Source organism: Micropterus salmoides, unplaced genomic scaffold (genome assembly GCF_014851395.1).
Source record: "Micropterus salmoides isolate LMB-PRFRI ecotype aquatic unplaced genomic scaffold, ASM1485139v1 Ms_hic_scaffold_21, whole genome shotgun sequence".
NCBI lineage: Eukaryota > Metazoa > Chordata > Actinopteri > Centrarchiformes > Centrarchidae > Micropterus > Micropterus salmoides.
Genome location: NW_024041262.1, coordinates 26,628,676 through 26,641,911, shown reverse-complemented (window position 1 = coordinate 26,641,911; position 13,236 = coordinate 26,628,676). Strand labels below are relative to the sequence as shown.

Sequence of the window (13,236 nt, the reverse complement as noted above, 5' to 3'; positions counted from 1 at the left end):
CAGGGACAGGTGGACAGCATGGGCTGCTTCTGTCTTCTTCTGTTTTCACGTGACTCTGAAGCCGCTTGACATTCAGAACGAGGCAGGAAGTGAACAGCAGAGTGAACGAGGTGGAGGAAACCTGTGCTGGTTGCTGTTTACTTTTTGTGTCGTCCCTGGCAACATGTGACATGTTCTTTACTTACAATGGAAAGACGTGAAGATGAGCGGAGCCATTTACCGGTTAATGTCTTTTATTGAATTAACTTTTTAATTGAAATTTTGGGTTTTAAAAATCCACTTGATCTGAGTATCCAGTGGATCATCACCTCGTATCCCACCATATCCTATTAAACATCTCAACACATGTAAGTAGAGCTGCAACGATTAGACGAATATTCAATTATTCAACAGCTATTTTGATAATCAATTATGTTTCAGGCATTTTTTAAGCAACAATATGAAAAATTATCTGATTTCATCTCCTTAAATTGAGGAATTGCTGCTATTCTTTGTCATTTATGAAAGTAAATGAAGAGTCTTTGGGTTTTGGACTGTTGGTTGGACCAAAGAAGCAATTTGAAGACTTGGATCTTACAGACTTACCAATTGGTCAGATTAGTCGATAATCAAAATAATCGTTATTTGCGTAATCTGGGGCGAAGCGAGGTCAATGCATTCATGTTTGGACTACAACAAAGATGGCAGCAACATTCGAGTCTTATCACAAACATTAGCCAAACACACTCAGTATGATCGAACGGTCACTGGGGGGACATTTGAAATAAATAATAAACAGTAACAAAGTGGGAGAGACTCACGTGGATGTTGCGGAGCTTCCTCCTGCCTCTCTCCAGCCGACTCAGCAGTCTCAGGTGTGGCTGCTCTCCGTCAGCCGAAACCGTCTTCCTCAGGGCCGCCCGGTCGCTGGCCCACGCCGCCCCACCTCCTCCGGCCGGGGGGAGGCTCCTCGCACCCCTACCTCCTGCAGCAGCCGCCGCGCTCACCCCCGACACGGGAGACGGATCAGGTGACCAGAAGTCGCGCTGCACCGAACCTGGATGGCAGAAACCAGAGACGCTCTGCTGTAATTGTACACCTGTACAAGTACACAGAAAGTACAGCAGCAACCCGCGTTAAGAATCTTCTTCATGCTAGTGAGCAGATTTGAAACCTGCATGTGATTATAGGCAAATGGACTTACATCCATTTCTTTCATGTTTTAATACAGCCAGGTGATAATTAAAGATTATTATTTATCACATTTCAGCAAAATCCTGTCATGATATTAATCAAATCTGTTCCTGTCCAATAACTCTGAATAGAACGTCAATAAAAACTTAGTAATAAAGAATCCCTTTCTATTCGACACCATGAAATAACGTGTGATAATACAGAACTGAAATACCGAGAGATGCTTTGAACATTGGTTCATGTCCACATAATAACATAGTAGTATTCATAGAGACGGATTCTACTTTGGTAAAGCAGAGACAGAAACGGTCAGTCAGATGAGATTTAAAATATGAAAGTGAAAAGCAGCAGCAGGTTGGAGAGACGGGCGCTGACGACAGAACGGGTTTCAAAACGTCAAACTTGAGCTTCGCTGTGTAGCTTCAACACAGAACCTCCATCTTGTTCTGCTGGTTTCACGTTCCCATTCATTCAGGGTGTGTGTGTGAGCGATCAGGTGTCGGCTGCTGGCCAGCTGACTACCTGAGCTGCTGCATTAAAACTACATGAGGAGTTACCTCTGCAGTTACGCCGCCAACTGACGCCGTTACGCGGTGGGTTCCAGTGTGTAGAGCTTCTTCTTCTTCATTGGTCACAGCTTTTGTGGCAGGGTACGGCGTAGAGTACCAACTAAAAATGGTCTGAGTAGTAAACTGAAATTCTCGCTGATCACACGTAAAATAAAACACCACCAAACTGTCGACACTTCAGTATTTCCCTCCACACGGCGACTGAAACATTGAAATGAAGCATTTTATTCTGACGTGTTTTTGTGCAGAAGTAGAAAAGTAAAAGTCTCCCTGAAGGCTTTTAGTCCTTTTAATGTTTTATTGCTCTGTACGTGCAATAAAACATTGAGCTTCTCCTTCTATCTCTGCTGAAAGTAAACATTTACAGTAGTGAACATCTTCTCTGCAGATTTTATTTAAATAGTTTAGGACAAAATCATTTCTTCTCACTGTTTTATGATTCATGTTGTTTCACCTGCTGAGCTTTAAACTTTGATCAAATCATCTCCAGCTTCAATGACCAGCAGAGAGAGTAACAGTAACATGACCCGATCGGGTCATTTTGTGTCTATAAAAGATATTCTGTTGAGTTCTGACAGTGAATGATGCCCTGAAGAGGAAACCCATTGAACACAGACATGCAGTCAAACCCACAGGGGAGCTTTAAAAGATGCAATGAACTGAGACGCAGAATATTTTCACTTCTCACTCGCAGATTTAAAGGTTTATTTACACACTGAAGCGGAGCTGGTGGTTGTTGGAACCGTGGAAAGACTTCAGGGTTTTTTAGTTCAGTTCAGAGTCATTAGTTTGGTGAAGGAGTGAAATTTGAGTTCAGAAGCTGTACGGTTGTGTTTTTCTGTTTGATAAGGAAAACAGATCAAAGATTATCTCCTTTCTGACATCTTGAGTTTATTTTGGATTATTTATTAGACTAAAACAGCTAAAAGAGTATTCATAGGTGGAGATTTCTGCTGAAAAAAGACATTTTTTAAAGTTATATCTGACGTTGACCAAACTAAACTGACGGCACTTCATCCGTCAGGCAGCCATTAGAGACAGAGAGAGGAATTAATACATTTTAAGAAACAGAGTCATCTCAATAAATATTTAAATTCTTAATAATTTAGTCGTAAGTTTAAAAAACATTTACTCTTAAAATCTGTCTGACTTTATGCATTTAGCTTGAATCATTGAGCCAAAGTTCCCACTGATAATAGTTTTAATATATATACACACTGAGATAAAGGGCAGACAGGGCAGTGTGTCTGGGTCAGATCATGAAGGCTCAGACCAGGACCGACTCCTTCCTCACACAGCTGGAGTCACAGCTCCCTCTGCTGGACACCGGTCAGCATCCAACTCACATCCAGACACATCCAAGAAATCAGGCTGAAAACCAGCGCTGCAGCCACAACAAGCCCGCACTGCACTTGACTTCTTGGAGCTCTGCGTTGCTCCGCTCGGTCGGGACGCTGCTGCCCGTTTAGCAGCAGTTATGGATTTAATCTTCACGAGACTTCGTTATAAAAAATAAAAAAAAACACACAAACATGCCGAACAGCACAGCTACAGCACAGAGACCTGAGAGCTCTTGCGCTGACGGCTTGGAACGCGGACCACCTGCTTGATCCGGGATGGTGATGGGGTCCAGGTCTCTGTAAAGATGGGGGCGCAGACGTCTCTGAATTCCGTTGTTTGATCAATATGAGTCTAATTTTGTCCAGACCGACTCCTCATGAGCAGAATTAAGTCCAAGCTGGGCCAGCATGGCTCCTCACCTGGCTCTCTTTCCTCTCCTGTGACCCACGTGGCGTCTGGTCCGGTTGTTTGGGCCGGGTGGATCGTGGTCCGCTGCTCTTTAATCCAAAAACCCCGTCTTTATCTTCAAATGACTGTACTTACGCCAGAGGTAACACCCCTCAAACTACATGATCATCCAATAATCTGTTCTGAACAGCCTCGCTCCCTCTACTGAAGGGAAGATCGGCCCGGTTACCCTTTAATGTTCGGCCAGCGTTAGTTTGAAAGGATAAATGATGTTTATTTTTCAAGCTATGAATTTCTGCTGTAGGCTTAAGTTAACCACAGCATTATAACTAGAGCTGCAACGCTTATTATATTAGTCTTCTATTAAATTAGTCAGAATTAATCCAGTTTGATAATCTATTAATAATTTTTTAAGAAAACAAAAACTCTGATTCTGGCTCCTCAGATGTGAATATTTTCTGGTTTCTTTGCTCCTACACGACATTAAACTGAATATCTTTTGGACTGAGGTATTGCGGGACGTCACCTTGGGCTTTTGGGAAACCCTGATAAACATTTTTCACCATTTTCTGTCATTTTATTGAGCAAACAACTAATCGATTAATCCAGAAAATTATCTACAGGTAAAATCGATAATGAAAATCAGAGTTAGTTGCAGCTTTAGTTATAACATCATCTCAACATCACAGCCTGGCTGAGAGGGAGTTTGGGCTTTTAGGGAGGGGCGGGGCCAACGCCGTAAAGGCAAGGGGGGCGCTGGATTTATGACACAAGACAAAACCAGAGCATCTCTGGGGAACGGTGTGCAGCACAATAATGGTTTTATCTTGTTTTCATAAATCGCTGGCAGCCAGAATCAGTGATTGTACATAAAAGTGGATGAATCGCCCAGCCCTATTTCAAAGCAGCCTTCAGCCCTCTGAAGATTAATCAGATGAGACAGTCTGAGAGGGAAATCCACTCGGTGGTTAACACGGGCGCAGTTTGCAGCCTGTGGTGCTTTGTTTAAAAGGTCACGAGCTAAAAAAGGTTGATGTAGTTTATGATTTTAACAACACTGAGCAACAGAGACGGAGACGATGAGCCTGTAATCTGTAATCTGCTCTACAGGAAGCTCGTTATCATTCTCCAGAAGGGTGGAGCTAAAGGACGCTCTGCTAACACAGGAAGTGTAAACAAGAGTCAGAAACATTCCTGACATGACGGCACGTCCACCACCTCACGCCCGACTGTAGGTTCAGGAGCTCAGAGTTGAGAGGTAACAGGTTCATGTGGAGGCTGCTGAACTATAATATAAGCGGTGTTTCTGATATATCTGAACGTGGAGGTACGTTTTGTTTGCCGCCAGCTAAAATTAGCATCCCAGCTAATTTCATAATTAACATAAATTACAGATGCTAGCTAGCTCCACCCTCTCATCTAAATATGGTCACGATCAGTGTCTGGTTGCAGAAAGAAAAAATAACTAAAAAAATCAAGATGGCGACGGCCAAAATGTCAAACTGGATACTTCTAAAACAGCAGCCCGGGTGATGTCATGGCGGTTAGGTCCATTTCTTTTACACCGTCTCTGGCTGTGTGCCAAACAGCCAAAAATGCTGTCTAACAGGACGGCGAGGCATCGAATGCTGTTCGAAACCGATCCAACGACCTTTTCCTGTCTGGTAAGATGCCTTTAAACTGCCCTCGTCACGGTAAGTTTGAAGGTCACCAAAACCTGACAAGATGGCGGAAACAGAAACTGAATTTGTATTCAAATCTAAGTTTTTAAAAGTTCTGAGTGACAGGAACCAACCAAAGATTGTTTGGTCTGATTTCTGAGGCGTCTGTTGGCCGTTTTCTAAGAAGAGAAGCAAGATGGCGTGCTGATGTCACATCGCCGTGAGGGCTGATTGAACAGAGCCAAAACCCCTCCTCTGTCACCGTTGTCTGTGATTGGCTGTAGACGGCGACGCCCCGCAGTCGGTTCTTACCTGCAGAGTTCCAGTGGAGTCCTCCAGGACTGGCAGCGAGCCGCCGCCGCTTCCTGATGCTGACGCCGCTCTGGGAGGCGGAGTCTTTGGCTGACGTCCCTGAGCTCTGCACGGCGGCGGCAGGCGTGGAGGAGAGGACGGGGAGGAGGGACGTGGCCAGAAAGGGCATCTCCTTCGCCAGCGCGGGGGTGAGGAAGGTGGAGTCCCCCCCCTGGTGACCTGCAGGGATCGAACAAAGAAGTCAGTGACATCACAACCATCAGATTGTTGTCTTTGACCTTCAGGACGGCTGCTGAATAAACGCCAAATACTCTCTGGTTTCAGCTCCTCCAGTGAGGCGACGCCACCTCTCCCAGTTTCATGCGACAGTAAATCAAATCTCGCTGGTTAAACAAATCAAGACTCTTTTAAAGACGTCTCCTCGGCCTTTAGGAAGCTGTGGTGGTTTTTATTCTAAACGCCGCGACATCGAGATATGACTGTAGCAGCAATCATCTGCAGACACTTGGTATTGGGAGAGGAAACGCTGGATCGGTTGCGTCCACGTCGGCCTTAAGGCGGATATTTAACAACAGGGGCAAACCCCACCTGCTGATGGAGATCATGTGATTTGATCTGAAGCTCCTGGACAAATATTAAACGGGGTTCAAGGTCAAGAGGAAACTTTCAGCACAAAGATTTTGCAGCTCTTCTTTCAGCTTTTCTGAAGAGCTTTGTGATTAATTAAACAGTGAACCTGATCCTGGGAATCAGGTTTACAGCGCGACGGGAAAATGGCTGCTACTGTACGTACAGTGTGTTCATGAAGCATCCTCCTAGTGTCAATAAAGTTAATACATGCACGTCCAGCGGCCGCGTTATCCTGATACCTGTCCTCCGAGACGACGTAGCTGCGGCTCCGCCACGATCCCCTGGCCCCACGGATCCCCTTGTTCTTCCTCCGCAACACAAAGTCCAGCAGCTGAGCCCAAGTCCACATCTATGATTCGACGCGCTTCGCCGGCATCACGCCAGCGTTAACGTCCCCGCCACTGTCTTGTTTCGGTCTTTTTGTGGCACGTGATCGAAACAGGCGAGTTGTACGTGAGAAGTAAAAAGGGTTTCAGGGTCCAAGGAGGAAACATAATCACACAAGACTGTGTGGAGGTCCACAGCTGAAGGAAAAGGTCCTCTCAAGTGTTCAATGCCTGAACATGGTGTTGGCTTACCTGTGTGTGTGTGTGTGTGTGTGTGTGTGTGTGTGTGTGCGCTTCAGATATCACAGTTTATCCAGCGAAGGCCTTTGTGTCAAATGAAATGAAACCTTCAGCTGAACCAGGGAGGGGGGGGGGGGGGGAGTAACGCTGCATTTACTTGTTGTAGGTAAATCCAACATGTCCGTGCAGATTCTGCCAACATCTACATGTGCCACAGCAGCTCCGCTTCAAACTGCACCACCTACGGGAAAGTGTGAAGGATGGCAGCATTTCTGAGCATCTCTTATCTTCCTGAGCTGGGAAATGTCTGAACACTCTCCTCTTTCATTTGGGCAGGCATACTGTAGCATCCAGGCTGGCAAAAAGATGGTTCAGCTCTCCACTGACCTGAAAAGACGTGTACTGGATCCAGTAGCATGTCACTAAACTGGACTTCTCTTCGTCTTTAGAGGACCAGAGCTACAGTTCAGTCAGCCAGAGAACAAGAGAATACGTTACGTCTCTCCCGTGTATGTAGAGCACTAACTGGCCTTCCAAAGCAAGTCAGACACGCCTGAAATAAAACCAGATTGTCGTGGACTTCAGGAGATCCAGGAAAACAACAACTCCCGCCCTCCACATAAATGTCTGGGACTTCACATAACAAAAGGACCTGACGTGGACCCTAAACACCTCCCGCCAGCTGAAGAGGGCTCAGCGGAGACTTTCTTCTTCTTCAGGAAACTCCAAACTCCCTCCTCAGCTCTTAAATGTCTACAGGAGCGCCAAAGAGAGCTTTCTCCGCTAGCGCATCACAGTTAGTACTGCAGCTGTACCACAGAGAACCAAAGAGAGTCAGGACGCTATAATCGCTCTCGTCAAAGCCACCAGACTTTGTTTTGGGTAGTTTGTTTGTGTCTTTTAACCCTTTAAAACAGAAAGAGCACACAACAACAAACAAAAACAACAAAGTCACACTACAAACACACTGGCTGACAGACTGTTCTGTCCTGCGAGGTAAAATTACTATTTTAGTCTGGTGGCTTTGACAAAGTGTTCCAGGTTAACAAAAAGGATCCTCTTTAAAAAAGCTCCCTCTCTGTAGGGATCCCTTCCATAATGTTGTCAGACACTCGTAACAACTATCTGAGCCTGTCAGCGGCAAAACGAGCGCTTTAGTGGACGTACTTTGACTTGCGCCAGCTGCAGCTCGCTCGCTCGCCACTGGACCAGTTTCAAAAAATGTCATCATTACGTCCAGGTTAAAAAAATACTTACGTCCCTTTGAAACCTCTGAGCCTCTCCTGTGCTGAAGATCACTTCTAAGATTGAAGGAGTTGCGTTTGTGTGATGCTCCTGGTCGACTGGAACAGCCTTTCTGAGGACTTTCATGCCTAAACGCAGCTTCAAACTTTCCTTTAATCCGTTGCTTTTTCATAACCCAGCAACGGATTGAGGGGAAGATAAATCTGTTCCTATACAATCTCCATCCCTCCACCTACACAGCAAAAGCCATAATGACTACGCTTCCTTATATTAGCAGTACATTTCCTCCACATGTATAAACAGCAGTGTTTCCCCTCAGGCTCCCTGCAGGCTCTTGGCTTATCTTTCTCTACATAACTGCCATCAGCATGGTGCCAGACAAATACTTTATGAGCTGAGGAACAATGTTTCTGCTGGCTGCAGGAGGACAAGTTTCTGAACTGACCTCAGATTCAAAACAGCACTTGTTTAGGTAACTGGTGCAGCGAAGCTTTAGTCTCCCCACGTAAACATCTGGTGGCCATCAGAAGCATCATCTTCCACCATTTCATGAAAAAGGCTTCGTCACAGTGGAGAGAACCAGAAGGACTCTTCTTCAGGCTTTGTTGACATAACACATGAGGTGATGTTCGGTCGGCGTAGCAGCTGCTGGCAGATCAGAGACACTTTGATGGATGGTAAAATGCTCACTGCAGTTCAGTCAGGAGCTGAGATATGCAGGAAGTTAAGAACCGAGGAGCAGGATCCAAACGCACGGGTCTTAACGAATCTACGCTTCTTTGAAATTTGGTAACAGTTCCAACTTGGAACAGGTTCTTGATACCAAACCCTCCTGAGGAGATTCTGTCTGCAGGAATTCATGGAAACCAACTAAATTAAAATCAGTAAATCCTAAAATATACACTGAAGGAATAAAAGTAGTAACACCACCTTTAGCTGACCTTTGAACTTGATAACTACAGGCTTGACGTTACCTGAGTGGTGTGTCGGCCTCTCCTGACTCGCTGCAGGTGGAGCGACGGGAGTTGGAGGCCGGGGAGGAGGAGGAGGAGATTGGCGGGGAATTGGAAGAGTGGTTGGATGTATGTGAGGAGGAGGAGGAGGAGGAGGAGGTGGTGCGGGTGGAGTCCAGGGCCCTGGGCAGCAGCAGCGAGGACGGCATACACAGCCATGTCTCAAGGTCGGAGAACTTGGAGTAGCTCAGCATCTCCAGGACACTGCAGGAGGAGAAAGACCTTCATCATTCCCACTACAAACCAGAGCTGCAGGTAGTGAGCTTCGGCCATCGCAGCACTTCTTAAAACAAGAGAAAGAAGAAAAGACAACAAGGATATAAAAGAGAGAGGATATAATGACGATTCTGCATCTCTGCTTCAGGGTTCACCTTAAGACTCCTCCTAGAGATCAGAGGTCACGATAACTCTCTTAACTCTCATGGCGCCGTTTCCAGAGAAGAAGCTGTAAAAAGCAAAGCTAACAGAGAGAGAATACTGGACTCACCTTCACACGACTCACCGTGAAGCAGCAGGTTGCTCTGTAGCTGCTGGAGGTTGAAATATACAGTAACAGCTGTTTGATTTTAACTTATCAGCTTATGAGGTGACGATATGTTAATATTCACAACTACTTTAAACTTGAAAAAGGTGTTAAATATTCATGACTGAAGAAGCAACATCAAAGTTAAACATGTTTAAAACAATGGGAATAACACTGACAAAAAAAACAAAATAACCAAAACTGTTCATGTAGGATTTGACCGCTCACAGTAAAAAAAAATATAATTACAAAATGTTATCGGGGTCTATAGTAACAGGGGGCCTGACGAATAACTAATTGAGCATCTGTTCCTGACGAATCGATGTAATTTCTGTTATTGATGTTGCTCTCTCCCAGTACAGAGACATACCGCCAAACATGCCTGGATCACCTTAGTCCGGACTGAATTCTCTGTTTCTGAACAATCAATTAATTGTTCAGAATATTAAATGGCAAAGAAATTCAAACGAAAGCGAGTGCAAGACACTTCTTCAAATCCAACAGTATGAAAACCTTTTAAAAAGATACAGCAAAGCTTCACAAGTCACAGCCAGCGGATGTTTGCTATGTTTAGAAAATCCTCATCTCACATCATGAATGTCCTGAAGCTCAATCAGCCCAAACAGCTACCTGAGATTTCAGTATACAACTTTACCATGTGAAACTACAAAGGCGGCCTTGCTTCCCTACTCAAGTTCCATAATTAATTGCAAATTCTTGTGATTTCCAGAAATTAAAAAATAAATAAAAAGATAAAAACAAAGTGTGGCGAGCAGCAGAAAAGTAGGAGAAGTAAAAAAATAATGATAACTTGGAATATTAAAATATATTGCAGAGTATTCGGAGTGAGCTACCTCTCCTCTCCCACTTCTGGGAGGTCATCTTTCTCGTCTGCGGTGCGGAAGACGCAGGAGGACCTGGAGTCTCGCGGTGACAGCAAAACACAGGCGTTATCAGAATCCACAGACATCTTCAGCCATATCTGCAGGGAATCAGGAGCGGGTCAGCTAACGATCTGAACACAAAAATACAGGGGTCGCACAAAAGGTCCAGCTTCTACGGTCAAGTCTGTTGCCTCCACAGAGTCACTAAGCTAGTTTCTTTAACATATACTTTTTTGGTTGGTAACTTAGCTTAACTTTAGCTTAGTTGGTTAACTAGACAGTGATTTTAGTTTGTTTGTTAGCTAGCTAATTGACATCATTATCTTGTTAGTTGTATGTATTTGGCTGTAACAGTAGCTTATTAACTGTGGTTAACTAGCTGGTGGCATTTCCTTATTTGTATTTAGCAAAATAGCTCAAAATATTAACTTATTTTCTAGCTTTCTATTCAAATTTGCTTGTTAGTTAACTAGCTGGTAATATTAGCTTACTAATTGGTCAGTTCAATATTTGGTTTGCTAGCTCACAATTTCAGCTACTTAGTTATTAGCTAGCTTTCTAGTAACATTAGCTTGTTAGTCTGTTCCTAGCTAGCGTTAGCTGGCAACATACCAACTTGTTAGTTTGTGACATTTACATTTATTCATTTAGCTGACACTTCCATCCAAAGCGATTTACAAATGCTGTACATGTCAGAGGTTGCACGCCTCTGGAGCAACTAGGGGTTAAGTGTCTTGCTCAGGGGACTTGAACCCGGGTCTCTCACACCAAAGGCATGTTTCTTATCCACCGCCCCATCACCACCTCACGTTATGACTACATTTCAAGTAACATTTGCTTGCTAAGTAACTTGTTAACTCGTTTAGCTAGCTTGAAAAAGTAGCTTGTTAGTAGTTGGTATCTATCTTCAACATTAGCTTGTCAGTTGATTAGCTAGTTGGGAACATTAGCTTGTCAGTTGATTAGCTAGTTGGGAACATTAGCTTGTCAGTTGATTAGCTAGTTGGGAACATTAGCTTGTCAGTTGATTAGCTAGTTGGAACATTAGCTTGTCAGTTGATTAACTAGTTGGGAACATTAGCTTGTCAGTTGATTAACTAGTTGGGAACATTAGCTTGTCAGTTGATTAACTAGTTGGGAACATTAGCTTGTTAGTGGTTAACTAGTTGGGAACATTAGCTTGTTAGCTGGTTAACTAGTTGGGAACATTAGCTTGTTAGCTGGTTAACTAGTTGGGAACAGTAGCTTGTTAGCTGGTTAACTAGTTGGAACATTAGCTTGTCAGCTGGTTAACTAGTTGGAACATTAGCTTGTCAGCTGGTTAACTAGTTGGAACATTAGCTTGTCAGCTGGTTAACTAGTTGGGAACATTAGCTTGTTAGCTGGTTAACTAGTTGGGAACATTAGCTTGTTAGCTGGTTAACTAAACAGAAGTACAGAAGAAAGAGGTTAAACTGTTAAGTTACCCCGAACATGTAACTTATATTTGAAGTCTTTATCTGTAATTTAAAAGTGAGAGTACTAATTGGACTAATTACCCAGACTGTCCACCCTGCCTGTGCGACCACACGTGGTCACTGTTGTCATTGAAACACCCGGTGAGCCAGTAAAGGTAGAAACTCACGTGAACGCAGCTCTGCTCCCAGTCAAAGTTCATGTCAGCAAACCTTCAAACCTACGGGGCGCATTTTTATCCACAAAAGAAACATCTTTATCCTCTAAATGTATCCTCGGTTTCGCTTTTCAGTCAGCTGCGCTTCCCCTCCGCAGCTGCAGTAATCTGTGGCTCTGCAGAGGCAACACTCAGCACAACTTTACCGTCTTTCACTCTTCCTTCTTCTGCAGAAACAAGGTCGCTTCTTCTTCTTCTGCTTTTCCCAGAGCAGAAACATCTGCTCAGACTGCGCTGCCGCCTGGAAACGTGTCTTTGTCCTGCCCCGTGTAAAACATCCCAAAATACAAGCAGCCAGGCCGGAGGACTCAGATTTCACTGCGGTGGACTCACCGCACAGACGCCCAGCCCCACATCTGGGAGGGCCGAGCCTCAACACTCAGCTGACTCACACTCTGCAGCTGTCAATTAACCCGGGGGGAGAGAGGGAGAGGTGGTCAGAGCCTGCAGAGGAAACAAATGCAATCTGTATCTCTAATTCTGGACATACACTCGAAGAAGGGAATAAAGGAAGAGGAAGGAAGTAGGACAGGCAGAAAGAAGAGGAAAAGAGAGGGAAGAAGGAAGAGAGAGAATAAAAAGGGAAGGAGGAGGGACAGAAGGAAGGGAGAAAAAGGCAAGGAGAAAGGACAAGGGAAGGGAGGAGAAATGAAAAGACAAAGGAAAGAATGGAGGGAGGAAAAAGAAAAGAGGAAGGACAGAAGGAAGGAAGAAACAAAGAAAGCATGAAACATGCAAAGTGAACTAAAGAAGTAAAGGAGGAGGGAGGAAAGGGGGAAGGAGGAAGGACAGAAAGGAGGAAAAATTAAAAAAGGAAAGAAGGAAAGGAGGCTTTGAAACGCAGAACATCTCCCAAAGAGGAGTTAAGTATCTAAAGAGTGATCTGCTCAGATGAGACCTGAAAACGTCTCCACAGGGTTTTTAGAGGTTCTTTCTGAACTGGACGATAAAGCCGAAGGCCTTGATGTTCACGCTGAAGCACAGAGATAAGTGCAGACAGGAAGGAGGCTGTTTATGTCGTTTCTGCTGTAATTATCTGCCGTTGGGACAAACAGCCGGGCCTCAGCAGAAATAATCACCCTGTGAGGATCCTACGGTGTCTTCACCATCTCAAATAAACATGTTGGGTTTTTACCTTTCTGCCTGCAGGTTTTGTTGTTACTGCCATGTTTGTCTGAATATGTACTGGACTTAAGAACAAATCTGAAGTACTTTACTTTTGACAAGAGTAGTTTTAAT

General features: G+C 44.4%; 1 protein-coding gene across 3 annotated transcripts; it reads right to left on the bottom strand.

Moving 5' to 3' along the window:
• Nucleotides 1–709: 709 nt before the first annotated feature.
• Nucleotides 710–12,603, bottom strand: LOC119915425. Of its 3 annotated transcripts, none has more exons than XM_038734958.1 (5): nucleotides 11,950–12,603; nucleotides 10,296–10,456; nucleotides 8,880–9,122; nucleotides 5,465–5,683; nucleotides 710–1,036 (listed from the first exon to the last, which is right to left on the bottom strand). In XM_038734958.1, the coding sequence occupies exons 2-5, from the start codon at nucleotides 10,409–10,411 to the stop codon at nucleotides 1,006–1,008; spliced, it is 609 nt and encodes a 202-aa protein (XP_038590886.1). In that variant the 5' UTR covers nucleotides 10,412–10,456; nucleotides 11,950–12,603; the 3' UTR covers nucleotides 710–1,005. The 3 variants fall into 3 exon arrangements, with proteins under 3 accessions (XP_038590886.1, XP_038590884.1, XP_038590885.1); XM_038734956.1 differs by having other exon boundaries at nucleotides 10,296–10,423; XM_038734957.1 differs by having other exon boundaries at nucleotides 714–1,036; nucleotides 10,296–10,423; nucleotides 12,144–12,602.
• Nucleotides 12,604–13,236: the final 633 nt, after the last annotated feature.

Excerpts from the sequence above, each read along its gene's own strand:
- LOC119915425 (XM_038734956.1), bottom strand. The coding sequence starts at position 11,982 with ATGAACTTTGACTGGGAGCAGAGCTGCGTTCAC. Across the intron at positions 9,123-10,295 it reads CCAGAAGTGGGAGAGGAGAG|TGTCCTGGAGATGCTGAGCT; the intron begins GTAGCTCACTCC and ends CTCCTCCTGCAG. Across the intron at positions 5,684-8,879 it reads GAGGCCGACACACCACTCAG|GTCACCAGGGGGGGGACTCC; the intron begins GTAACGTCAAGC and ends CGATCCCTGCAG.